General features: G+C 39.3%; 1 protein-coding gene across 3 annotated transcripts in view; it reads right to left on the bottom strand.

The window, feature by feature from the left end:
- Positions 1-6807: 6807 nt before the first annotated feature.
- The window catches only part of LOC103185972 (doublecortin domain-containing protein 2), a 76361-nt gene continuing 57632 nt past the window's right edge, over positions 6808-25536 (bottom strand). For all 3 annotated transcript variants that reach the window (XM_007904742.2, XM_007904744.2, XM_007904740.2), the window contains exons 8-13: positions 22913-23096; positions 21643-21746; positions 17161-17628; positions 9365-9434; positions 8107-8169; positions 6808-7922 (exon numbers count right to left, since the gene is read on the bottom strand). In XM_007904742.2, the coding sequence (XP_007902933.1) occupies positions 8147-8169; positions 9365-9434; positions 17161-17628; positions 21643-21746; positions 22913-23096 (849 nt within the window). In that variant the 3' untranslated portion in view covers positions 6808-7922; positions 8107-8146. The remainder of the gene's footprint in view (positions 7923-8106; positions 8170-9364; positions 9435-17160; positions 17629-21642; positions 21747-22912; positions 23097-25536) is intronic.

Genomic DNA, 25536 nt, shown 5'->3' with positions numbered 1-25536 from the left:
ATCAACTTTTACTGTGTTGTTTTGAGCTTCCCTTCTATTCTATATGCATTGACGTTTCTTCTCTCCAAAATCAATATTTCAGGAAATTGTAGCCAGTCATAATTCACAGCTCCATTTCTGAAAACATCTGAAGCTGTTCGAATAAATGCAGTCCATTGCTTTCAGAGCCAAATCTTTAGTTCTGCTTCTCCTGAGCAACTGGCAATTACTGTGTTGAGGTAAAAATGCATCAGGTTGAGCCAGGGGGATTTGCTTTCTCATGCACTTCAATCTTAGTGAGGATCTACTCTCCAGCAATTTCTGAGACATTTCTCTGGAGACACTGACAGAGAGTGCTAGAGGCAAACTGGTATCTTTCTAGTGATTTGTGCCCTGTGTTTGCATGATTTCACACTTAATCCATACCTTGGGTTGTCAACTGGAAAATGTACCACAAAATTAGTAACCTGATGTGTAAAGATGGATTGCCAGAGAAAAGAAATCGATTAAAGTGGTACACAGCAAGAATGTGAGCTCATTCTTCCCAGAACATTGGAATACTGCTCTAATATAATTTCCACATTGAAGTCTGTGATCCTTTAACATTCATCCATTATCTAGCAGCCTAGGAAATCTGTTCCGAGCCCCGTCAACCTCAACATACAGTATTTGTCTCTGGAAACGAAACAGTTTGAACTCTGAATAACTGTTAATCGTATCTGCTGTGACTTTCCCTTTAATATGGCGGCATTCGATGATGGATGCCTATGTAATCCCGATGATCAGAAGTGATGGTTAGGATGGGATCAAACTTAAAATATGCAAGAGTCTCTTAAATCACTTAATGTTAAATTAATTACAAAGTGCACTGGATTTGCAGATTAAATTAAACCATCTGCTACAAACAGGCCTTAAGGGTGCAGTCAACATACTTAACATCTTCAGTAAAGACAGTAACCTTTTTCCCAACGAGCAATATCGCTGCAGATTGTATCCAGTTAGCAATTTAAATGTCTCATCTTGTGTAGGATTACTCTTTTGCAGGATACAGAGGTCTGTACTTTATACGTTGAACATTTTGAATGATGCTTTAGTCAACATCAATATAGTCTTATTAGGCTGTATCCCATGTGTATGGACACTTGTTCTTCCAGAGTTTGATATCTTAGCATGGTTGTTTGCATTATTAAGGTGTGATTAAACTGCTCTTGAGCGAGGATTGCTTTTATAAATCTTCTGTACTTTAAGATTTGTTTGTAACACAGACATGAAGGATAAAAAGGCTTTTGTACAATGTGACTTGTCTCACTAACTAGATGAAAAGATTGAAAATAATGCAGGCTCCTCTACAGAGAACTAATTTGACGGTATTGTTAATGAGGAGTTGTGATGAACTCAACTAATACAGGATAGTTGTGAGCTCCGTTTTGTTACCCAGTTTAAATGGAATACTGGACCCAGTTTATTATAGTGCCAGAGGAATGAGTTGTCACAGTACAACCAGGTCCAAAAGTTAAAAACATACCGAAAATAAACTCAATAATACATCTCAACCGTGATGTTCTCGACAACCGCAGTTCAGCTGAGACCATAAAAATATATAGAAAAAGAGATGGTCATTCTGTGTGTCAGCCTGGCTCAGTTGGTAGCACTCTTGTCTCTGTGTCAGAAGGTTTGAGTTCAAGTCCCGCGTTGGACATGAAACTCATTAGGCTGACACTCCGATTCTAGTGCTGCGGGTTTGCTGCATTTTTGGAGGTGCTTTCCTTCAGATTAGATGTTAAAACAAGGTTCTGTCTGCTTATTTAAGTGGATGTTGAATATCCCATGGTATTATTAAAAAAATGGAATTCTTCCCAGTGTCCTGGCCCAGTGTGGAGTCCTGTAGTGTATTGATTAGAGCAGTGGCCAGCAGGGCGAAACGTTGGGCGAAAAGTTTCCTTACTCCACAGCCTCTGTTTACTCAACAGTAAGTAGGAACCTGGTTGCTAGTCGATTGGCAGATTGCCTTCCAAGGGTAATAATCCCTTTAAAAAAATTATAATAATTAGGTCACTCAATCCATGACTGTTTGTATGTGCAATTGGCTGTCGCATTTCACCCACAAAATATACACTTTAAAATATATTCTGTGAAACGCTTTGCGACGTCTCAACACTGTGATAGTGCTATATCAAATTAAAGGATTATTATTACTGTTATAATCCTTGATTCCTAAAGTTGATCAAGGAACAGTGTAGAATATTGTGGTTACCTCTCTTCTGCTTAAAGAGGATTCCACTGTTTGAACTAATTTGTTCACCTATAAATGCAAGGTCACTACACTTTTCACAACAGTTCCCTGTGAAGAACTTTGAGGCACTCTTGATTTTATTGGTACATAGCAAAGGCAAGGATTATTAATTTCTCTTAAGGATCTTGAAAGTAGCCATAAAGCAGTCGCTAACATAAAACCACAGAAATAAACCGTATCTTTCCTAAACAATGCAAATCCTAATTGAGGTAGACATCGACAAACTGACACGTGTTTGGTTTTCTCCCATAAAGGAGATATTTTGATGCCTTTTGACATCTGAGATGTCTCTTGATTGATTTTGTCAGATTGTGAAATTCCACACCATCTATCACAAATGCCCACTGAAATGAGACCAGTCATGTGTGCTCCTTGGCTATATTCCAAAGCACAGAACGTACCGCTAGCTATGCTTTATGAGCTTTAAACCCCATTCAAATACCAAGCATATTGGCCAATACTTTATAGCTGTTCTGATGATTTTGCCTTGATCTGTATTATTTGTTTTCCAACAACTGTAGTCCATCTAACACAAAATGATAAATGAGAGCTTGTCTCTCTGAAAATGAGACGATTGAGAGGGGACCTCTTATAGGTGTTTCAAATTATTGAAAGGATTTGATAAAGTGGAAGTTAATAGGCTGTTTCCACTTGTTGGTGAGTCCAAACGAGACGCATAAATATAAGATAGCCACTAGCAGTTCTAAAACCAATTATACAAAGAACTTCTTTATATAGGTGCTGAGAATGTGCAACTTACTGCCGGGAGCTGTGATTGAAGCAAAAACACATCCATGTATTAAAGATTAAAGTTGACGTATTAATAACGGAGAAGGGAATAGAGGGGTATAGGAGAGGAGATAATAATATTAATAATAAGTGATCCTTGCATTTGATATAGCACCTTATCACGTCTTCATGACATCTCAAAGCGTTTCACAGAATAAACTGTAAAGTGAATTGAATGTATATTTTGTGGGCAAAACGCGGCAACCAAATGGGCACAGCAGTGTCTCACAAACAGTCGTGGATTGAAATGACCAATTTTATTATTTTTTTTCTTGAGGGATTATCATCAGGCGTGTGGAGTAAGGAAACTTGCCCAAGGTTTCACCCTGCTGGGAATCGAACTCAGGTCTCTCGCTTGCAAAGCGAGTGCTCTAACCACTGAGCTACAGGACTCCACTACATTATTAACCCCGGAAAAACAATCCACCAATCAAATAACAATTGGGCTCCTACTTACTGCTAGATAAACAAAGGCATGTGGAGTAACAACAACAACTTGCACTTATATAGCGCCCTTTCTGCGAGGTAGCGTCCCAGAGCACTTGTAAGAAGTAAGGATACTTAAGAAAGGTAGAGGATCGTTTAGAGTATAAACACTGTCACAGACTAGTTTGTCTGAATGGCCTGTTTCCTTGCTGTAACGTTCTATGTAATTCTATGGAACTTGCTTTCTTCAAACAAGGAAGGAATTAGTTACTTAGGGGAAAAAATAATCCCTTCCTTCCTGTGAATGTTTTAATGATCACATGGAACATGGGAGATAAACTGGGAACACGCAATAATGTTTTTTCATGATGCCCTTTGGCAGTTTGTTTATACAGGACAAGAATAACCATTCTCTTAACTTAATGAGCACCCCAATGTTTCACTTAATTTACATTATTTAATATGATGAGGTGTTGGCAGTCCAACTAATTATAGTTCTCCCTCGATACAGCATTTTCCTTCACAGTACTACTTAAGATACTTTGAGCTTGTATCCAAGATTTAATGAGGATTTTCCACTGTTTTCCAGTTTTAAAATGGTCCCTGAAATTTTTTTGCAGCTCGGAACACATCTCAAGGTCAACATAATGGTTGAACCTGAAGATGTCGGTCCTCCCAATACAACATATCAAAACAATAACGTAACTCAAATCACAGCATCCCTGGACCAAAGGGCATCAAGGTTCGCCTTCCACCATTCCTGGCTGTTGCATACACGTCTGTGGAGTCCTGTAGCTCAGTGGTTAGAACACTCGTCTCACAAGCGAGAGAACTAGGTTTGATTCCCGGGCAGGGCAAAACATTGGGCAAGTTTCCTTACTCCCAAACACACACATCTGTTTACTTAGCAGTAAATAGGAACCTGGTTATTTTGTCAATCAGCAGATGGCTTTTCCGAGGGTAACAATTTCTTCAAAAAAAATTGGATCACTCAATCCACCACTGTTTGTGGGACACTGCTGTGTGCAATTGGCTGCTGCATTTTCCAGGGAATAACTTTTTTGTGCACCTTAAATTGGGATACAGACTAAACTCTGACAATATCCTGTGGAGCAATGCTCAAAATGCTTCCTCCGTGAACGATAAAAAATATCTGTGTCCTGCTATCATTCAACGAGATCCATGATGAGTGGCTGTACAATTTCAGTAAGAGACCTTGAATGAAACCAATCTGTCAAAGTCCAAGGGTGTTCAGACCTGAAACTGATACTAAAAGTCCACTATTACTTGACAGATCACATCAAGTCTGTTATAAGTGTCACATTTTGCACCACCCCATGTTTTCTTACAATGTTCTTACACAAAAAAAATTCTTCAGTTATTCTATTTTCCAGAACAACTTCTCATTTAATCCTCCCTAGAGTTCTCCTTGTAGCTCCAAAGTTTGCTCTGCTAAAGTTGTGCCTCAGGGTTATTATTCTTGAGCCTTTAGGTCCACTAGAGAATTATTTAACCTCTAAATGATCACCAGAGCCTGAATAACCACTTCTTAGTTACTGGTTGTAACTAACATTAAATGACAAGTACATGAGTTTTGGAATGAAGAAAAATTTTCAAAAGTAAAGGCAGACGTGCATTTAATTTCTGATTTAGCTCTTTAGGGTTTCTGATAGATGAGTCCTGTAGCTTAGTGGTTAGAGCACTCGTCTCACAAGTGAGAGACCTGGGTTTGATTCCCAGCAGGGCAAAACTTTGGGCAAGTTTCCCAACCACACGCCTCTGTTAACCTAGCAGCAAGTAGCAACCAGGTTGTTAGTTGATTGGCAGATGGCTTTTTCGGGAGTAATAATTTCTTAAAACAAAAATGTGTTACACAATCCACGACTGTTTGTGGGACACTGCTGTGCATGTTTTGCTGCTGCATTTCGCCCAAAAAATATACAGCCAATTCACTTTACAGTATATTCTGTGAAGCGCTTTTTGACATCTCAAAGATGTGATAAGGCACTATATCAAACGCAAGGATTATTATTAGAGATATTTCAGATAAATCAATAAAGGAAACAATGGTTTTAAGACTGATGTTCCAGGTAATAATAATAATAATCATTGCATTTGATATAGCGCTTTTCACGTCTTCTAGACATCTTAAAGCGCTTCATAGAATATACTGTAAAATGAATTGATTGTATATTTGTGGGTAAAATGCAGCAGCCACATTGCGCACAGCAGTGTCCCACAAATAGTTGTGGATTGAAGTGACCAATTTATTATCGTTGTTTCTCTTGAGGGTTTATTATCAGGCACGTGAGCACAATTTAGGAAGTGTGCAAACCAGTGTTGAGAGAGGATTAAATTCCTTTCAAATTGGAAGACACCAGCACTACATACAATTCATTAAAAAACTTTAGAAATTATGAGAGTAAAATTTTTGACGTGCAATAATTCAACTATTACTATCAATGATAAATGCACTCAATGGTTTTATACAGTTTAGTTTTGTTTAGTTAAGCTTTTATCCCACCACGAAGCAGCCCAGGGCTGCAATCTGTGAGCTGGAAGTCATTGCTGCCTTTGCAACACAATCATTGAGTAGGGGGTTAGAGGCAAGGGGTGGGATGATCTGATTCCAGTACATATGGGGAACCCATCAATTAGTATTGATAGGTCACAAACTTCAATGCAAGTGTTACTCATTTCAATTTTCACCCCAGATTTTATGAAGTTGCAAAAATTTGCATGTTCCAAGGTACTGCGGACTTTTCAGCTTGACCGCCCATCAGATGATTTAGCTTACCAAACGTTGATATAAAGCCAATAAAGGGCATGTATCCATAACCTACTATGATTCACCTAACCTGTCTTCAACGGACTAGTTGGCAGCCATGTATAAATGCAAGTTATTATTGTTATGTAAGTCATATGGGAAGCAGGTTCTCCAGACATAGGAACTGCAATAAACAGTTGTTGGGTTTTACTCTGGACAATTTTTTGCTGTTACAACAACGCCCAAACGTTGAGTGCCCGGAAATAAAACTTCTCGTAGGTTAACAGCTAAATGTCTCAGGAAGCCCCGAACAAGCATCATGTATTGCTTTGCTTTGAAAGGACATTTTAAAGGATAATGGATATTTATTGCAAAACAAGAGTTTATTAAAGAATCTAAAGACATTTAACTGAACTGTGATTGGGTGTGACTCGCAGACAACATCGCGTTATAATTTAGATCGGTTCTGCCACAGAGACAGAGATACATGATAAAAACGTTCTCGTTATTTATGAAGTTCATTAAACTGCGACAAAGAAGGATGTTAAACTGATTAAATATTTCAATGTTATTACTTTATTCTCCTTAATGTAATCATCAATTTAATACATCTCCCGAGACAGTCATTTTCTTGAGAATGCAATTATATCATATAGTTAGCCTGCTGATAAGGCAAAAAACAGGAATAATTTGTCAGAAAATTACAAAAATTAACTAATCACCATTCATATATATAGTGAAAATTATATCCTTGTCTGTTATACAATAATGAAACATTACTAGCAAATATATTAAACGAGGTGCATTGTTAGTATATAAATTGTTCAAAAAAATTAAATGAATACATTCAAAACAAGCATTTTATTAAATGCAGTATTTGAAAGTTGCATCTATGCTTCCACACCACCACACCTGGAGGAATTACGGGTGGTGTTTGTTGAAGTGTCCATGGATCGCTTGATCGCTTAAAGATATCTCTTCGAAAAGTTATTCTACTTTTTGTTCAAAGGCCCTTGGATTTATTAAACTCCTAGAAGCAGACAAAGCAACTAGCATTTATGAAAAACTAAGTTTGTAACATTTCAGGTGACAAATTATAGCATGGAATGAACTGGTCATGGACAGGGATGTGAGGTGTTTAAAGGACAGTTGAGCATTGAATAAGGCATCAAAGTTCTGTACTGGCTCAGTTAGGTGAGCCAGGACGGATTGGTTTAAAGAGAAGGTCCCAACACCACCTTCTCAAGGGCAGCCAGGGATGGGCAAAACAAAACATGCTTGTCAGAGTCACCCACACCTTGAGATGAGTAAAAAAAATCACACATTTGAACTTTCACTCCAAAATCAGGGAGAAAAAAACTTGCAAGAGATGAACGAGCTGCAGATATTCAGTGAAACATGTGTAATACTAGATTCTAGAGTGAGTTTTGTGGATAATGAGCATTTATAGGTATTATGCAGTGGGGATAGGGTGGGCTGCAAAGTGTACATTGGGTTCATTTGATGTGTTCACTCTCGAATGGACTGCTAAATTGTCCCAGTGATATAATTGTTATTTTTAACAACTAGAGAGCGATAGATTGGTCTTGATGAGTCTCCGATGTTTATCCTCTGTCTGCATGTTTCTGACAAGGTGTAAGCTTTACAGATCCATTATTTTGTATTATTCTGTAAAGACATGATCCATATCATCAAAGAGTAGTTCATTCCCCTCTAGCTTAGTTCTCACAATAACCAGCTCTTCTGCAGAAACCTGAGGGGCTTCTACAATTACCAGACCTTAATTTGCTTCTGAATTTTTAATTACAAAAATGGAAAGTGTAAATTTAGGCTGAGAACCATCGAGACTTACCACACGCGTCTTTTAGGATCTGCAACTGGGACTAATGCCTTCACTTGTTATCTTTAGAACCCTCTGCAAAAGGGGTAGAGCACAAAGCATCACTTGAGTAGACATGCATGCAAAACAAGAGAATTAGCACATTTATTTCACAACTGCGAGAATTCATCTCTTCTTAGAGGGAGACATAAGTACCAAAGCTCTTATTTGAACAAAAATATTGTGATAATTTCCATTAATACTATACTATAATAGGTGGATAAAAATGTGGCCCCAGATCCAATTCCTAAATACAAAAATATAATTCAGTAACAAGGATTCGTCATTGGATTAAAGGATTGGTGAAAAGGAATTTTTTCATGCATTCGAACATGGAATGCTTTACCACAAGTGGTATTGAACCTAAGAGGTTTCGTCCATGAAATATACAGTTGATTCACTTTACAGTATATTCCGAGATGCGCTTTGAGACGTCTTGAAGACGTGATAAAGCGCTATATCAAATGCAAGGATTATTATTATGATGGTTAAGACATTGACAACATTTCAATGAGAATTAGATAAGTGTTTGAAGGAAAACAATATTAAAGGGCACAAGGAAACAGCAGGAATTTTGGATTGGAGTATGTGGTTTCAATGGAAGAACCAGCATTAGCAAATGGCCTCCTCCAGTGCTGTAATTTCAATGATTCTTTAAAATAAGAACTACAGAAAAACGGATTCAAAGTTGATTTTGTCAATTTCTGGACTTTCTAAAATATATATAATAATCTTTGCAATTGATAGAGTGCCTCAGCACATCATTGAGATGTCTCAAAGCACTTCACAAGTTTTTAGTGTGAATTGAAGTGACTGTGGATTCGTAAGTGAACAGCAGCAGCGTTCAAACAACAGCTGTGAAGTGAGTGACCAATTTTATCTGTTGGACTGTTGGCTGGGACGTAATAAATGCAACATTACTAGAGTAAATAATAACAACTTTTTATTTATATAGTACCCTCCACACCAGGCGGCATCTCAGAGCACTTCACCTTGGGTCAAGTGAAAATTCACAACCTGTAGTAATTGCAGAATGTTAGCAGTTCTGTGTGTTTTTATAACTACAGGATATGATTTCTAATTTGTGGAATCTGCACAGAATAATAATAATCCTAATAATCCTTGTGATTGATATAGTGCCTTATCACGTCAGAATTCTAAATAAGCCGCTGTCTTGTATTTTTGTATAAATGACTGAATCTTACCAACTCTGTACACCTGTAAAACCTACCCTTGGATTTTGCTGATCTCCTGAAATGAAATCCAAATCGTTTTCTGAATTTCTCCTGTCCCCTTGGAGCCTGGAATGTAAACCACCATCTTTCAACCAGTTCTCTCTAATTTCCTTAACCTATAGTACAACTAAAGCTGGCGACTGAAAAAGAGCATTCTTTCTGCCAATAAAGATTAAAGCAGAGAGACAGAGTCCCTCTTCAGAGATTCCCCTGAAAGTTACGACCCTTGTTCAATTTGCAACTATTTTTCTTCCACTAGAAAATGTTTCTTTTTGATGCGACCAAGGACTTGATTGAAAATAAAATATTCTGAGCTAAAAATTATTTTTCTGTTTTTTTTAGTAAATTTTCAAATCTGTTCTTTGGAAAATAAAACAAGGATACAGTCACTGCATGTAAAGGAAAGGAATCATGTACAAGAGGCTAAATCATTATGGATGATGAATCTCTTATGTCTCCGTGGTGAATTGGTGCTAATTACAGAATATAAAGTGGGCAGCGGTACTGCAATGGACCCAGTTTTCAATTAACAATCCAATTATAAAATATTGTACATGAATTATAACTCAAGCCTTAACCTACATATCTGTGGCATGCAGTTACAGGAGGCAAGGTAGAGAACATTGTATGCTATTACTTCCAAAGAGGGGAACTTGATAGAGAGCACAACACTCAAGGCAAGTACTGTGAAGTACTTATTTCGCATGCAGCAGTGGCTGAGGTGAAAAAGCAATGACTCCAGACAGCTCATGATCAGTCCAACAATAGCCCATTGCACTGGCACCAACAGTAGGAAGCTGACATATCACAGGGTTTAATCTTTGTTTAGTTTTCTGATTTCAGCACTGATGATGATCAATTTTACTATATTTGTATATTCATTAGACCAGGTCTAGAAATAGAAAAAAAATCAGACAAGGTTTTTCTTCTGGATCACTGTCCAGTGACTCCTGCTGGAAACAACAACATCAACAAATGTCATTCGTAGCAGCGCCTTTCACATCGGGAGAACATCCCAAGATGCTGAAAGTATGAAGTGGAAAGTGTGAACACTGAGAAAAACTATTCTAAAGTCAATCAAATCAAATGATCAAATTCTGGACATTGTAAAACAATAATTATTCTTATACTTAATATATCGCTTCATCACATTGTCAAGACTTTTCAAAGTGCTTCAGAGGATTTTATTGTGAAGCGTAGTGACTGTATTTATTGGCAAATGTGACACCCAAGTTGTACACATCAATGCTCCACAATCAGTCATGAAGTGAATGATCAATTTTATTTGGACGATTGTTGAATCTGAGGATGGCACCTCCAACAATGTCAATGCTCAGCCAAACACTGTGTTGGAGGTCAGTCTAGACTGTAATTTCAAAGTACCGATGTGGGGCTTGAACATACAACCATCTGACTCAGAGGAGAGAGTGCTATCGACTGAGCCAGGCTGACACCTAAAATGCAGCATAAATAGAATAAATCTAGACCCAGGTGGAATTTCTCCCAGTGCGTGAGGTTATGATGGGCAAATAGCCGGCACTTTAATGGACTCCAAATGCTAAAAGTAGCTATTTATTGCCAAGTCTTTATAATGGGATTGTCTGTTACAGTATAGAAGGAAAAACGATCAGTAATTTAATGATTAGTGTAAGTCAAAGATCACTGTCCATGCTCACAGATGAAGAATGGCCACTAGGACAAGGTATCCGAGCTCTATCTGTGCCTGTGGAACTGTACTTCAGCATGAGTCACTACCTTTGGTTGCTGACCCACGCTGGTTGGCATTACAGAAGAGCCTCATCAGCAGAATTTGGAAGGGCAGTCCAATCACTGAGGGCAGGGAATCATTCCACTTAGCTCCTGTCAACCCAGCCCTTAACGGGTAGGGTGGTACGAGCTGGACAAGCAGCGAGAAAGTTTGCCAGGCAATACTCTTAATAGCTGGTTAGACTCCAGTAGTACTCCAACTCAAAATCTGGGGGCCCCAAGACTTGTTTTTTGCCAACCTGCACCCACAAAGTATACAGTCAATTCCCTTTACAATATATGCTGTGAAGGGCGTTGAGATGTTCTTGAAGACGTGATAAGGCACTATATCAAATGCAAGGAGTCTTATAATTATTATTAACACTTTCCGGAATTAGGTAAGCAGGAAGCGTAACTCCAAGAAGAGAAAGTGCTTTCCATTCCAACAATCTATCTCTGGACTTTCCATATGTAGGTCGGTGCATGGAATTCTCAGTTTGGGTTGGATGCTCTTAGTTATGGTGAAGGGTTTCTGTATGTGTCAGACACCTGGCTGACCAAACAAATTGTTCTGTTGTATCTGTATATGCATAAATACTAGTCAGAGATTACTTTGTCAATCCCATTTAAAATCTAATACACCTCCATAAAGATCCCTCTGAGGCATCCCATTGCTCCATTGAAACACTCCTGAAGTATCTAAAACTTACACTGTGATAGTTTCTTCCTAATCTATTCAGTCATCTGTGAGGAGAGTAACTATAGCTGACATTTCAACAACAACAGAAACAACAACACTTGCCTTTATGTAGCGCCCCTCAACCAGGGTAGAGTCCCAGATCACTTGAAGAATAATCTCTGAAATTACCTCCAAACATATGAAAGGGGCACAAACCTCCAAGATATCAATTTATTATTGCATTCAATTAATTCCAACAATCTATCTCTGGAATTTCCATGTGTAGCTGGGATGCATGGAATTCTCAGCTAGGTTTGGATACTCTTAAGTGATGGGTTTCCACATATGTCAGACACCCGGCTGACCAAAGAAAATCACTATCTTCAGGAGAAATGGAGAATTAAGAGGTGAAAATAGGAGAAAATCTAACCAGGAAGCAGACATGTCACAAGGGATTCTTATTTAGCAGATATCAATGGAGATCGTCCAGTTTACTGTTTAACTGAGAAAATGGAGAACCCATGGTGGAGTGCGTATCTAAGCTTACTGTAACAGAGATTTTTGAAGGTGGACTGAATCAACAAGGACACAATTGGATGCATTTAAGGTTCTTAACATGAATCCACAGGACCTTATACCAATCACTGTTTTAAATGTTATCATAGAGCACAGAGTGTGTGTCTCAAAACATACTTCTCTAACCGCTCTTTCAGTCACTTTTCCTCAATTTGTAAAGTGTTTTGTCTCTATTCAGTGCCATTTTTGCAATAAATGGATGAAAAGGTACAATCTATTTGCCTTAATTTGGCATTGTTCAGTATTTTCACCCGCAAAATATACAGTCATTTACAGTATATTCTGTGAAGTTCTTTGAGACATCACGAAGAAGTGATAAGGTGCTATATAAAGTGCAAAGTTTATTATTATTTATGTTAATTGATCAGGTAAACCTTTTTGTGAGCTTAAAGCATCTCAAAGTTCAATCACTCATATTCCCTATAATTCAATACCAGTGCCGAGTAGGGGACAAAAGACTATTTGGTAAAGAATGACAGAAGTTTAAGATCTCAAACATTAAAGCATACTTGTAAAAAATATTAAATACATGATCAACTTAATCACATTGACAAAAAAANCCTGATTATCTGATCAACAATAAATAAAGTGAAGCAGAGCAACTGCAAGGGAAATGTTACAAACAACCAGGTTATTCAGTTATTCATTGGCTAAAGATTTACTGCAAGGTTTGGTACTGAGTCAGAGCTCTAGGTTACTGTCACTGATCCCTACTCCAGTCAAGTTAAATTTAATGCTTTATTATCAAACCAGAATTAGAGGTACTTGGCATAAAGCACTGCGCACAAGACTTTAGAGTTGTAACAGGATGCTGAATCCAATCTGAAAAGGCTTTTTCTATCAACTTATTAACTCAATGGGGCCACTTATACAATCAAAAACTAAAGTTAAGGAAGTTCTCATAAGAAAACGTTAAACAAAAGAAAAACAGCAAAAATTAAAATAAGAGATGCAAACTAAAGGCTAGAAGTTAATTCTTGGTGCAATTACATGGTTGTTTTTCAGACTGGAGGGAGGTATACGGTGGTGTCCTCCAGGGCTCAGAATTATGTCATGGAGTCCTGTAGCTTAGTGGTTAGAGCACTTAGGGAAGCGAGAGGACCTGGATTTGATTCCAATATGTTGAGCAAGTTTCCTTACTCCACATGACTCTGTTTACCAAGCAATAAGTAGGAACCTGGCTGTTAGTCGATTGGTGGGTCACTTTTACGGGGAGAAATAATCCCTTAACCATAATAATAATAATAATTTAGTCACTCAATCCATGACTGTTTGTGGGACACTGCTGTGTGTAATTGGCTGCCACAACATATAGTCAATTTACTTTACAATATATTTTGTGAAGTGCTTTGAGACGTCTCGAAGATGTGATAAGGAGTTATATCAAATGCAAGGATTATAGTTATTATTAATAGGACCACTGCTCTTTTTAATATATATTTTACTGACCTGGACTTGGGTAGAGAGAGCAAATTTTAAAGTTTGCAGATGACACAAAACTTGGAAACATAGTAAACAGTGAGAAAGATAGTAGCGGACTGAAGGAGGACATAGAAATGTTGGTGAAATGGGTAGACACATGGCAGATGGAATTTAATGCAGAGAAGCATGAAGTAATGCATTTTAGGAGAAAAAATGGGGAGAGGCAATGTAAGATAAATTGTACAATTTTAAAGGGATGCAAGAACAGAGAGACCTGGGGATGCACATACACAGATCTTTGAAGGTGGCAGGACAAGTTAACAAGCCTGTTAAAAAAAAATATGGGAATCCTCTGCTTTATAAATAGAGTTCATTGAATACAAAAGCAAGGAAGTTATAAGGAACCTTTACAAATTTCTGGTTAGATATCAGCTGGAGTATTGTGTGCAATTCTAGACACCACATATTAGGAAGGATGTCAGGGCCTTGGAGAGGGTGCAAAAGAGATTTCCCAGAATGATACCAGAGATAAGGTACTTCAGTTATGTGGAGAAACTAGACAGGTTGGGAATTAATAGAGGTGCTCAAAATTATGAGGGGTTTTGATAGAGTACATCGGGACAAATTGATTCCTCTGGTAAGTGGGATGGTAATCAGAGGACACAGATTTAAGATAATTGGCAAAAGAACCAGGCGGGAGAGGAGATTTTTTTTCCCAGAGAGTTATTACAGTCTGGAATGCACTGCCTGAAAGGGTGGTGGAAGCAGATTCGATAGCAGCTTTCAAAAGGCAATTGGACAGGTACTTAAAAAGGAAATTTCTTCAGGATTATGGGGTAAGAGCAGGGGAGTGGGACTAGTTGGTAGCTCTTTCAAAGAGCCAGCATAGGCATGATGGGCCAAATGGCCTCCTTCTGTGTTGTAACATTCTATGATCTTAAGCACTCCGAGACACCATCCAGCATGAAGGGCACTATATAAATGCAAATTGTTGTTGTTGTTGTATGATTCCATGATTCTATGAATTAAAGTTAAACCTTTTTCTTTTGTCCCTGCAATTGGAAAAATTCCCTTGATTCTGTTGTTAAACCTGGTTAAAAAAATAACCTGGCTCCTCCTCTCACCCAATAGTAGGACAGTAATTTATCCATTTTGGCCCTTTCACTCCCTCTTAGCAATTTTCCTGCAGTTTCTCTCCTCCCCCCTGTTCACCACAGTATTCTTATCCCCCTAGAGTGCCTCAGACTGATTCAACAGATAGGCTGCAGTTCATACGCTCCTGCCTTGATTGCTCACAGTTAATGATTAAAGTTCTGAGTCTTACATTGTCTGTATTTGAAATGTTCTCATTTCATTGTTATCTCTGTTCATGTTATGCTCATAAAATCGGGTGGGGGGGTGGGGGGAATAAATGGCAACTCGAGGTGACGGTAACACCAACTGGGGGTACCTGTCTAATCCTTACTAGAACAGTGATGTTTATTAGACATATACTATACTGTCGAAACATCTATTTTAACCGTATTTTTTGTAGTTGTGGCAATTGTCCAAATATTGGCTTGCGGACCTATATTTTTGAGCAATAACAATGAATTGCATTTGGCTAGTCTATTATAATAAAGATCTAAATTACTTGATGTCATTTTCATGGGCCATTTAATTTCACGCAAAAGTTCCCGAGTGAGAATACAGCAAAAATACTATGGTTATACAGTATTAGGAACATAGGAACAAAAGAAGCCTTTCAGTTTGTTCAAGCCTGCTCCACCAATGTATTAGATCATGGGGGTTTATTTGATCAGTCGGGTACCTAATACATGAAGGAAGCCACCACCATCCACCTGTGTATGCCACCTACACTTGGAAATTTCCCTGTGTCTGTAACGGAGTGTCAGAGGTAGAGAGGTTGGAAGTATGTTCCCCCGCCCCACAACTCTGAATTTGGAGAATTTCACCATTAAACAAACCATAACACATACATTTTATCAGAGGCGTTGATTGTTTTTCTCACTCCCAAAGCTGTCAATCATGTCAGAGGCAGTCCCACCCATAGGTTTCCCTATTATTGGCTACCATGGGAAGCCTTGCACTTCCCAATTGGTCGACCCCATGTTAATCATTGCTCTCCCCCGGTTTCACCCTCCCACCCCATTGTAAAACGCTTCCACCGCCTATGCCAGAGTGTGCATTGGGATAACTGCTGAAACCAGCCAATATATATTTTTATACATATATATATGAAGTCAGTCTCCAATATATCATGTTTTATTCATTCTGTACCCTTTTTAGCTTAAAAATGCAAGTTTTGAATACTTTCTTAATCTTTCTTTGTGTAAAAAAATAGTTCTCTGACTGGCTCAAAACTAATTAAAATGGTTGTTTCCACAGCCAACAGAGGCCTAATAATCAGAAGCATCGCGTCTTCATTGAAACGTCAATGCAATTTCCTACCATCAAACAGAGTAACACGTTTAGCTTGCGAATTATATCGTGTATCACAGCATCGGATGCACCAATTACCTCCGGAGAAGATAGCTTATCCGCAAGGCAGTGAGAATTAAACGAGTGCCTCTTGGAGCTGAAACTTCCAAAACACATTTTTTAGTTTCGTTAAACCTGACCAGAATGCAAATCAAAAAAATGGCCTTATTTTGAAATGATTACCATAGCAGAAGCTGTTCATTTTCCCTGATTTATTTCCCAAGGTCTTTAAAAAACACCTACAAATTATTTGTTTTCCCTAATAGTTAAAATCAGTGAGCCAAGAGTTCTTTGATAATCGTAGCCATGTTCTGTGTAATAATGTGGCGTGCACACAGAATACATTGTATTATACTTCACTATTCTATTGTACATTCCTACTGATAATCCTTCCATTTAACGTAGCATCTTTGCTTACCATCAAAGCATCTCAAAACACCTCACATGATTTATTGAAAAATACAGCCAATGTGAGCACTGAATTGCCCCACAAAGAGCCATGATGTAAATGACCAATTTTATCTGGGGAATTGGGCAGGACACCGTAAGAAACTCCCTTTTCATTTTGAAAGTGCCATTGGATCTATAACATCCATCTGAACAGCCACCTGAACAGCCGGACCTCAGTTTAATATTTCACCCTAAAGATAGTACCTTAGTGCTCCCCCAGTATTAAGTCAGACTATAAACTCAAACTCCAGAAGTGGGGCTTGAACTCATAACCTTCTGATTCAGAGGCAAGAGTCCTACCAACTGAGCCAAGCTGACATCTTTACATTTTTCTGTGTTATTTTGCACCAAAATATATAGCAATGGTAGTAAACTTCTATTATTTCCTCTAATGCAGTGAACAGTTGCATAACAAGATGTAAAATGCAGAATGTTCACCTTTTCTAACTCCAAAGCTTCCTCGACATGGTGCTGCATCTCTACATGTCCGTGCTGTGTGTCAGATTTACGTCCTGCTGGTTCTTTCTGACCAGGCACTGAACTCTTCGTCCCTGACGGCACATCTGAAGTGCACTCTTCATTAGCTGTTTGAGAACCTTCCTTCATTCGATCCTCCTGCTGTCTATGGAGTTCACCTTTTGCTGGAGTTTCTGTGTTTGATTTTCCTAGTGTTCTATCGTGATCATGTAGGCTATTGGACGTGTTTTCCTTGTTGTTTTTGTTGCATTCTTTTACGCTTTCAACCACTCCGTCCTCATCTCCTGCCCAACCATTAGGCTCACTGTACTGCTCGCTGCTATTCCAGTAACCTTCGTCTCCCTGGTCTAGACCATTTTTATGGTGAGCTGTAGACACCGTATTATCATTAGCCAGTATTTCTTCCTCATGAACAATTTCAGCCGGGACCTGGAGAAAACAAAAAAAGCATTGTATTATTAACAAACAAATTAACAAACAAAGCATGGTATTATTAACCTGGAATGCACAATATTGAGATCCTTTATAGCATTCAAGTACAGCAACAATCAGATTGTGTAACAAATACTGGCACCTGTAGTGACAACCTTTTGGTTGGGTATCAAATGTGTAAATTATTTGAGCTTCCAGGGACATTTATTTGTGGAATGACCACAACACTAAGGTACTATCTTTAGGCCACTCCCTTCTCAAACCCCTCCAATCGGCCCACAGCACAGAAACAGCCCTGGTCAAAGTGACAAATGACATTCTGTCCATCTGTGACCAGGACTCCTTCTGCCTCCTCGTCCTCCTTGACCTCTCTGCTGCTTTCGACAGAGTCGACCACTCTATCCTCACCCACCGCCTCTCCTCTCACCTCAACCTCCACGATGCTGTCCTTGACTTCTCACACAGCCTGAACTTCATCTCCTCAAACGGCTTCTCCTCTAGCCCAAGTACCGTCTTGTGCAGCATTTCTCAGGGCTCTGTCCTTGGTCCCCTCCTCTTCAATATCTATATGCTCCCTCTTGGTGACATCATCCACAGACATGGGGTCAACTTCCACATGTATGTGGATGACCCCCAACTGTACCTCTTTGCCTCCACCCTTGACTCCAGAACCACTGCTGTGCTGACAGAATGTCTGTCAGACATCAAGTCCTGGATGAGAGCTAACTTTCTTCAGTTGAACGTCAACAAGACCGAGGCCCTCCTGATTGTCTCCTGTCAGCGCCTCCTCACCTCAGGCACTGACAGATTCACCATCCATGGTTGCATGCTCCACCTTGCTAAGCCAGTCCAGAACCTTGCGAACTTGTTTGACCCTCAACTATCCTTTCTACCCCACATCTGCACCATGACCCGCTCTGCCTTCCCCCCACTTCCACAACGTCGCCCGGCTCCGCCACTGTCTCACACCGCAGGCCGCCGAAACCCTCATACATGCTTTCATTACATCGAGGCTTGATTATGCAAACTCATTGCTTGTCGGCCTCCTCAACTCCTCCCTCCACAGGCTGAAGATCATTCAGAATTCTGCAGCCCATGTCCTCTCCCGCACCAGGCTCCGCGACCCTATCACCCCCATCCTTGCCCAACTCCACTGGCTTCCCATCACACAGAGAATACAGTTCAAGATCCTGGTCCTCACCTTCAAAGCCCTCCACAGTCTTGCTCCCCCCTACCTCTCCAATCTCTAACCCCTACCATCTTGTTCACTCCCTCCGCTCAGCGGGCTCTGGCCTGCTTAACGTCCCCCGCCTTGCTCGTCCCACTATTGGCAGGCGGGCCTTCCGCCACTCTGCACCCACCCTCTGGAACTCCATCCCACAGTCCCTCCCTCTCCCTTGCTATCTTCAAAACCCACCCTAAGACCCTCCTCTTCGACCATGCTTGAACCCCCTGCTTTCCCCCCTGCCCTCTACCCTCCCCCACTCTGACCCCCAGCTCAGTCTGTCCAGTGCCTTGGGACATCCTCCGGATGTGAAAGGCGCTATACAAATGCAATTTTGTTGTTGTTGTTGACCACAGCTCAGGTTAATAGGACTCAGGATGAAGACCTTCTACGTCTGGGACAATTAGACAATTCACAAAATCACAAGACTGGTTCAAACAAACAAGACCCTTTGTCTGTTACATTTTATCTTTTCAGAATACCAAACCTAATATTTTCCCTTTACAGATCTTGTTTAAATGAGTGCTGTGGTCTGTCTTCAAACTCCTATTCCAGTTGTCAATTAGAATCATAGAATCATAGAATCATAGAATCGTACAGCACAAAAAGAGGCCATTCGGCTCATCGAGTTTGTGCCGGCTCTTTGAATAGAGCAATGTAATGTCAATCCCACTCCCTAGCCCTTTCCCCATAACCCTGCAAACCCATCCTCCTCAAATACCCGTCCACCGCGTTTACTCTTTGTAAAGATTTTTTTCCAGTCCAGTAATTGCTCTTCGTAAACATGACCCCAGATCCTCTTGTCCTGCTGTCTGGTGTATTTGAAAGTTTAGCTTTGGGTTCACTTTCTTAATCCTACGTAATATCGTCAACCTCTACAATAATAATGGTTGCTCAAAGTTGGCCGATCACACAATGTGAACCTCTGGGTGGGTGAACTTGTTTGCAGTGTAGAAGCTAACGACCTCTATAATAACTCTTCTGCATCTTCTTTCAAGGCTGAAGAGCCCTTGCTTATATCACCAGCTTGAAATGGCTTAACTATGATACAATAAAGTAGGAAAAACCCTTACAGATTAATAAAATATGACATTATAAAATAATTACTTTGAGAGATACGCTGGCTTTTTAAAACATTGGCACTTACAATTAATGTTGTTTTGTAAGGCAAAGTGTTACTCTCACTTGAGAACTGCATGGGTTCTGAGAGCTACCTCTTCAATCTGGAGCTCAGAAAAATTCAATTAAATTTGCACACTGGTTTCAATGTCGATTAATTCTTAGGCCGTGCTATATGTTTCGCATCCATCACAGTCAATGCATGGTCAGATGATAGAGTGCAGAAAGTCATTTACCATCACAGTCACTGCAGACAGCTTCATCAAATTGAACAAAAGCAGTGACAAGAAGAAGAGAAACAGCACAGAAGAAATTATATTACACGCAGTATAAATGCCACAAACTGAGGTACATTTTATCCAACCCTAAAACAAGTAAATATTAGTTTCCAGCAATGAGTGGGCATTCCATTCCAACAATCTATCTCTAGGATTTCCATGTGTAGGCGGGCGGCATGGTTTAGTTGCTCAGTTTGGTTTGGATATTCTTAATGGTGATGGGTTTCCTCCTATGTCAGACACCCGGCCTACCAAAAAAAATGCAAACCAGGTACAATTCAAAATAATTGTAAATAAACACTCTAAATAAAATTTTTATTTCTGCATTTCACATTCTACCTAGTATACCAGCAGTATTTCCTCACAAGATAGTTGGTTCAGTAAGTGAACAATAAGTGAAGATGCTATAATAAATAATCCTTGTATTTGATACAGCGTCTTTCACATCGGGAGGACATTTCAAAGCGGCTTCACAAGAATCAGTGTAAAGTAAAGCGACTGTATTTTTGTGGACAAACACAACAGCCAATTGGGATGTGCATACAGTAACATCCCACAAACAGCCAAAGTAGTGAATGATCCATTTTATCAGGGAGATTTTTGACTAGGACACCGGGAGAAATGTCCCTCTATTTGTAAATAGTGGTGTGGGACCTTAAACACCCATTTGAGCATGCAAACAGGACCTTGGTTTAACATCTCATCAAAAGGCCAGCACATCCACCAAGGCAGTACACTTCCAATTTACAAAATCATAGTGTGTTTCCACGTAGAATGGGTGGACGTGACTATGAAATGACCTTTCTTTTCGACCCCGCCTTTGGTCACCTTCCCACCCCTCCCCCTGAATCGGTCCCGGGATCCTAAACTGTAAAGCACTCTGAGACGTCATCCAGCGTGGAGGGCGCTATATAAATCCAAGCTGTTTTTGTTGTTGTTGTTGTTGAATATGGAATATTACAGTTTTATCAGGACATGTCAATACAAATCAGAATAGCCAGACATAACTGTGATTTTTTCCCAATTGTAACATTCAGTGCTGTTAAAAAATTCATGTGATGTTCATCCCAACAGACCAAGTAATGCTCGGTATTGTATAAAGTCAGCATATAAAGTTGATCAATACGAAAAATGACTTGAGAGTCTAATCTGTGAGTTTTGCAAACAATGTGGAAACAGCTGTGTACAGAGGTGTCTAATTATTACAGGCAGAACACTCTAAGACATTACCCTGCGTGAAGGGCGCTATATAAGTGCAGGTTGTTGTTGTAATCCTTTTCACTGGTTGATAATACATATTTAAAATCACCTGTAATTCTCCCTGTTCACATATGTTTACTCTTGGTTTACAAAACTCGCAAATTAGATTCAAGCACTGAGTAACCTAACCTGATCAATAGGCAAATCCACTCCTGTGTCTGCATCCTCCCGTACCTCCACTGCATCTTCTGTTTCTTTTCGGGAGTCCTGAGCTTTAAACACGCCATTCTCCTCTGAAACAAATGCAACACAGTATTCAATCTGTGCTAGTGTTACAGATATAAACATATCACTTTTGCATACAGTAGTCTTAATTTTCTCATCAACGGATATTACTATAAAATAACGATGTAATTACTATAAAACGTCATTACTATAAATATTACTATAAGATATAAAAATATAATTGTGTAATGCAATATTTGTTATAGTGCCTTTCACATCAGGAGAATGTCTCATTACACAGAATTTACTGTGTAATAAGTAATGACTGTGCCTACAAACAGCCATGAAATGCATGTTCAGTTTTACTGGGGCATTGATGGCCAGGACAACAGGAGAAACTCCCTTCTCTTGTCAAATATGGCCATAGGATCTTCAACAGGCGACAGGATCTTTCATCTAAAGGACAGCACCTATAGCAATGTAGTGCACGTCCAGCACTGCACTGGAATGTAAGTTCAAAATCCCAACATCGGGATTAAACTCAGAACCTTCTGACTCAGAGATGAGAATGTTACCAACTGAGCCAGGTTAACACCAATGTTAGAGACATTGGAACACCAAAGTGGGTACTGAGATCGAAAATACAGTGATCTTAAATGACAGTTCTTAATGAAGGAATCTGAAAGTATAGCACATCAACTCACAGAACTTCATGTAATGGAATTTGTTTTCAGAGACGAGATTCTGAGTGTAGATGTGATCTAATTCTGCTAAATTGAGATGTCCTCCCGACTTGAAAGGCGCTATATAAATGTAATTTTGTTGTTGCTGAATGGAAGGAGTCGCTAGTCAGGTTTCCTATTAAGGTATCAAATTAGAAATCGCCACTTGATAGAGCCCAAATTATTTTAAACAGTGAAATAGTTCAGGAGATTCGATAGTTATAAATCAACGTCTGGCAACAATTCTAGAGTAATTGTAGAATTACAGTTTATGATGCAATTATTTACAATATAATTTTAAAATACCGTGAAGAGTAAGACCAAATAGAAGTTTTTTTTAAAAAAATGTTAATCTCTGCCCAGAGCAATGGATGACATTGTGTTTGGAAATAGAGGTTTCATGTCAGAGGACACAATACCCTAGAAACAAAATATGCTGAATTTTGTTTTTAAAGGTGTTTCATTGCAGAGAGAGAAAGGAAGGGAGGGAGAGAGAGAGGACATGAACTCACCATATCCAGACAGCGGACTTTCTGCAGGTTTGTCGCATTTGATTTTGACAGGTTTTGCACGAAAAATTGTGTTTTCTTCCCTGGCTGCCTTTGCTCCCAGTTCCTCAGAGTGACCTTTCAATGCTTGTGAAGGTCCTACAATCATCAGTCCATCTCCTGGAGAGTGAGTGCTGTCATCTTCAGACTGAAAGTGAGATGCAGAAAATAATTATAATAATAATCTGCACTTAATAATAATGCTAATCCTTACATTTCATTCATTGGCTTTCACATCGGGAGGATATCTCAAAACGCTTCACAGGATTTATTGTAAAGTGTAGTGCCTCCAGATATTATAGGCAATTTGCGGCAGGCAATTTGTGCATAGCAATGTCCCAGAAGCAATCATGAAGTGAATGACCAATTTTATCTGGAAGATTGTTAACCATATCACCAGGAGAAACTTCCTTCTCTTTTTGAACAGTGCCATGGAATCTTTAATGTCCACCACAACAGGCAGACAGAACCTTGGTTTACCATCTCATCCGAAGGATGCCACCTCCAGCAATGCAGTATTCCCCCAGCATTACAGTGGAGTGTCAGTCTAGATTGAGTTCAAAGTCCTAGGATTTTAACCCACAACCTTCTAACTCAGAAGCTACAAATTAAGCCAAGCTGACATGCTTATATAAGCACGTTTTCATGTAAAATAAATCTTTCATTGTGTTTCACAAAATAAAAGTGATTAGAAATGAGAATATATTTAATAATCTTAAACTCAATGTTTGAGTGATTTCTGTTTATTCTAGAAGCCCTGAATGGTGTGATTCTTATTTACTGTGTGTACATTTTTCATTTACCTAGCGTTTCAGTGCTAGAGAAAGCAGATGTGAGTTGTTAACTATTGATTTTGCTTTGGTCATTGTCCTCTCTCACAGAGCAGCCTCAGTCATACAGCATGATAAATTAATGATTTGGCAGCACAGTATTTCTGATATTCTTGACCACATTATAGAGTATTGCTCACTCTGTGATGCACTCCCCTACCTCTAACAATAATAATCCTTGCATTTCATATAGCGCCTTAACATATCTTTGATTTGAACCCTGGTACAAGAGGGAATGATCATGTGCTAACCTATTGAAGCATCAAGTTCCCTATCCATACTTCATTTTAAAATGGGTGGGGGTGATTTGACGTTCCACCACAAAAGTTTCTCAACATCTCATCTTAAAGACCATTTCTGTCGGGTATCTGACACATGGGAAAATTCATTACTTCAGTTAAGAATATCAAAACCAAACTGGATCCATGCATCCCACCTACACATGGAAATTCCCACATATTGGAATGGAATGTGCACTCTCTCCTTGGAGGGATGCATCCTGCTTATCTAATTCCAAAGAATATTAAGTGCAAATTGGCACGATTTGCCAACTAAGCCTTGGGGCATTCTAGTGTGTATGTTGGAGTACAGTTTGAGGTTAACCAGCTTGCATTTGATTCAGTACCTTTCATGTTGGGAGGACGTCTCAAAGCATTCAAAAGATATATCGTAAAATATAGTGACTGTGAATTTGTAGGCAATCAGTTTTCACACGGCAATGTTTCACATACCATCATAATAAAATAATAATAGTCCTCGCATTTGATATAGCGCCTTATCATGTCATCGTGACATCTCAAAGCGCTTCACAGAATATACTGTAAAGGGAACTGACTGTTTATCTTGTGGGAGAAACGCGGCAGCCAATTACGCACAGTGGTGTCCCACAAACATGGATTGAAGTCAATGGTCAATTTTGACAAGGTTACCGGGTAAAACTCACTACTCTTTTCAAGTAATGTCATGAGATCACTGACATCCACCTGCATAGGCCGATTGGACCTTGGTAAATATCTGATCTGTTTGATAATGTAACATCCCTCCCCTACCCCCGGCATCGTATTGGAGTGTCAGCCTAGACTGTAAGTTCAAAGACCTGAAATGAAGTTTGAATCCATAACTTTCTGATTGACGAGGTGAGAATCCTACCACCTGAGTTGACAGCATTACCAACAAATCCAGACTGACAATAGAAGACAAATTAAGAACGAAATAAATGACAAGGGCAGGAAGAATTGGAGTGTTTCATTTGTATTTGAAAATTAATTCAATGGGGCTTCTGATATCATAAGAATTATTTTGGACAAGAAAATTTAGTTTTTATTCAGTGCTTTCAAATTAGTATTTACAGAAGTAAAGCTTCTGGATGTTTGGATTTAAAGGCAGTCGGGGCTAATGTGATGAAAATCTTCAGTATATCCTAGCTACAAGCGAAGTGAATTTGCAAAGCCTCGAGTAATGAACTCTTGCCAAAACCTGACTATTATTCACCACTAATTGGAACTATAAGTGTCAATCTGGCTCAGAGAAATGGAAATATCACACTGGTGCTCTTCAGAGTTTGGGCGTGGCGGTGATTCAGCAGTCTGGCTAAGCTGGGAGCTGAGTTAGAAGGTATTCAATTCAAGCTCCATGTTAAGACTTAAATATCATATAGTTAGTCTCGGCTGATACTCCAATGAATTGCTGAGGTGTGCTGCATTGTTGGAGGTACTATCCAACATTCAACCTACTTGTCCTGATAGGTGTTAAACATCC

The sequence above is a fragment of the Callorhinchus milii genome, unplaced genomic scaffold (genome assembly GCF_018977255.1).
Source record: "Callorhinchus milii isolate IMCB2004 unplaced genomic scaffold, IMCB_Cmil_1.0 Scaffold3, whole genome shotgun sequence".
Classification (NCBI taxonomy): domain Eukaryota; kingdom Metazoa; phylum Chordata; class Chondrichthyes; order Chimaeriformes; family Callorhinchidae; genus Callorhinchus; species Callorhinchus milii.
Note: the sequence above shows the minus strand (reverse complement) of the source record. Positions and strands in the feature narration are given on the sequence as shown.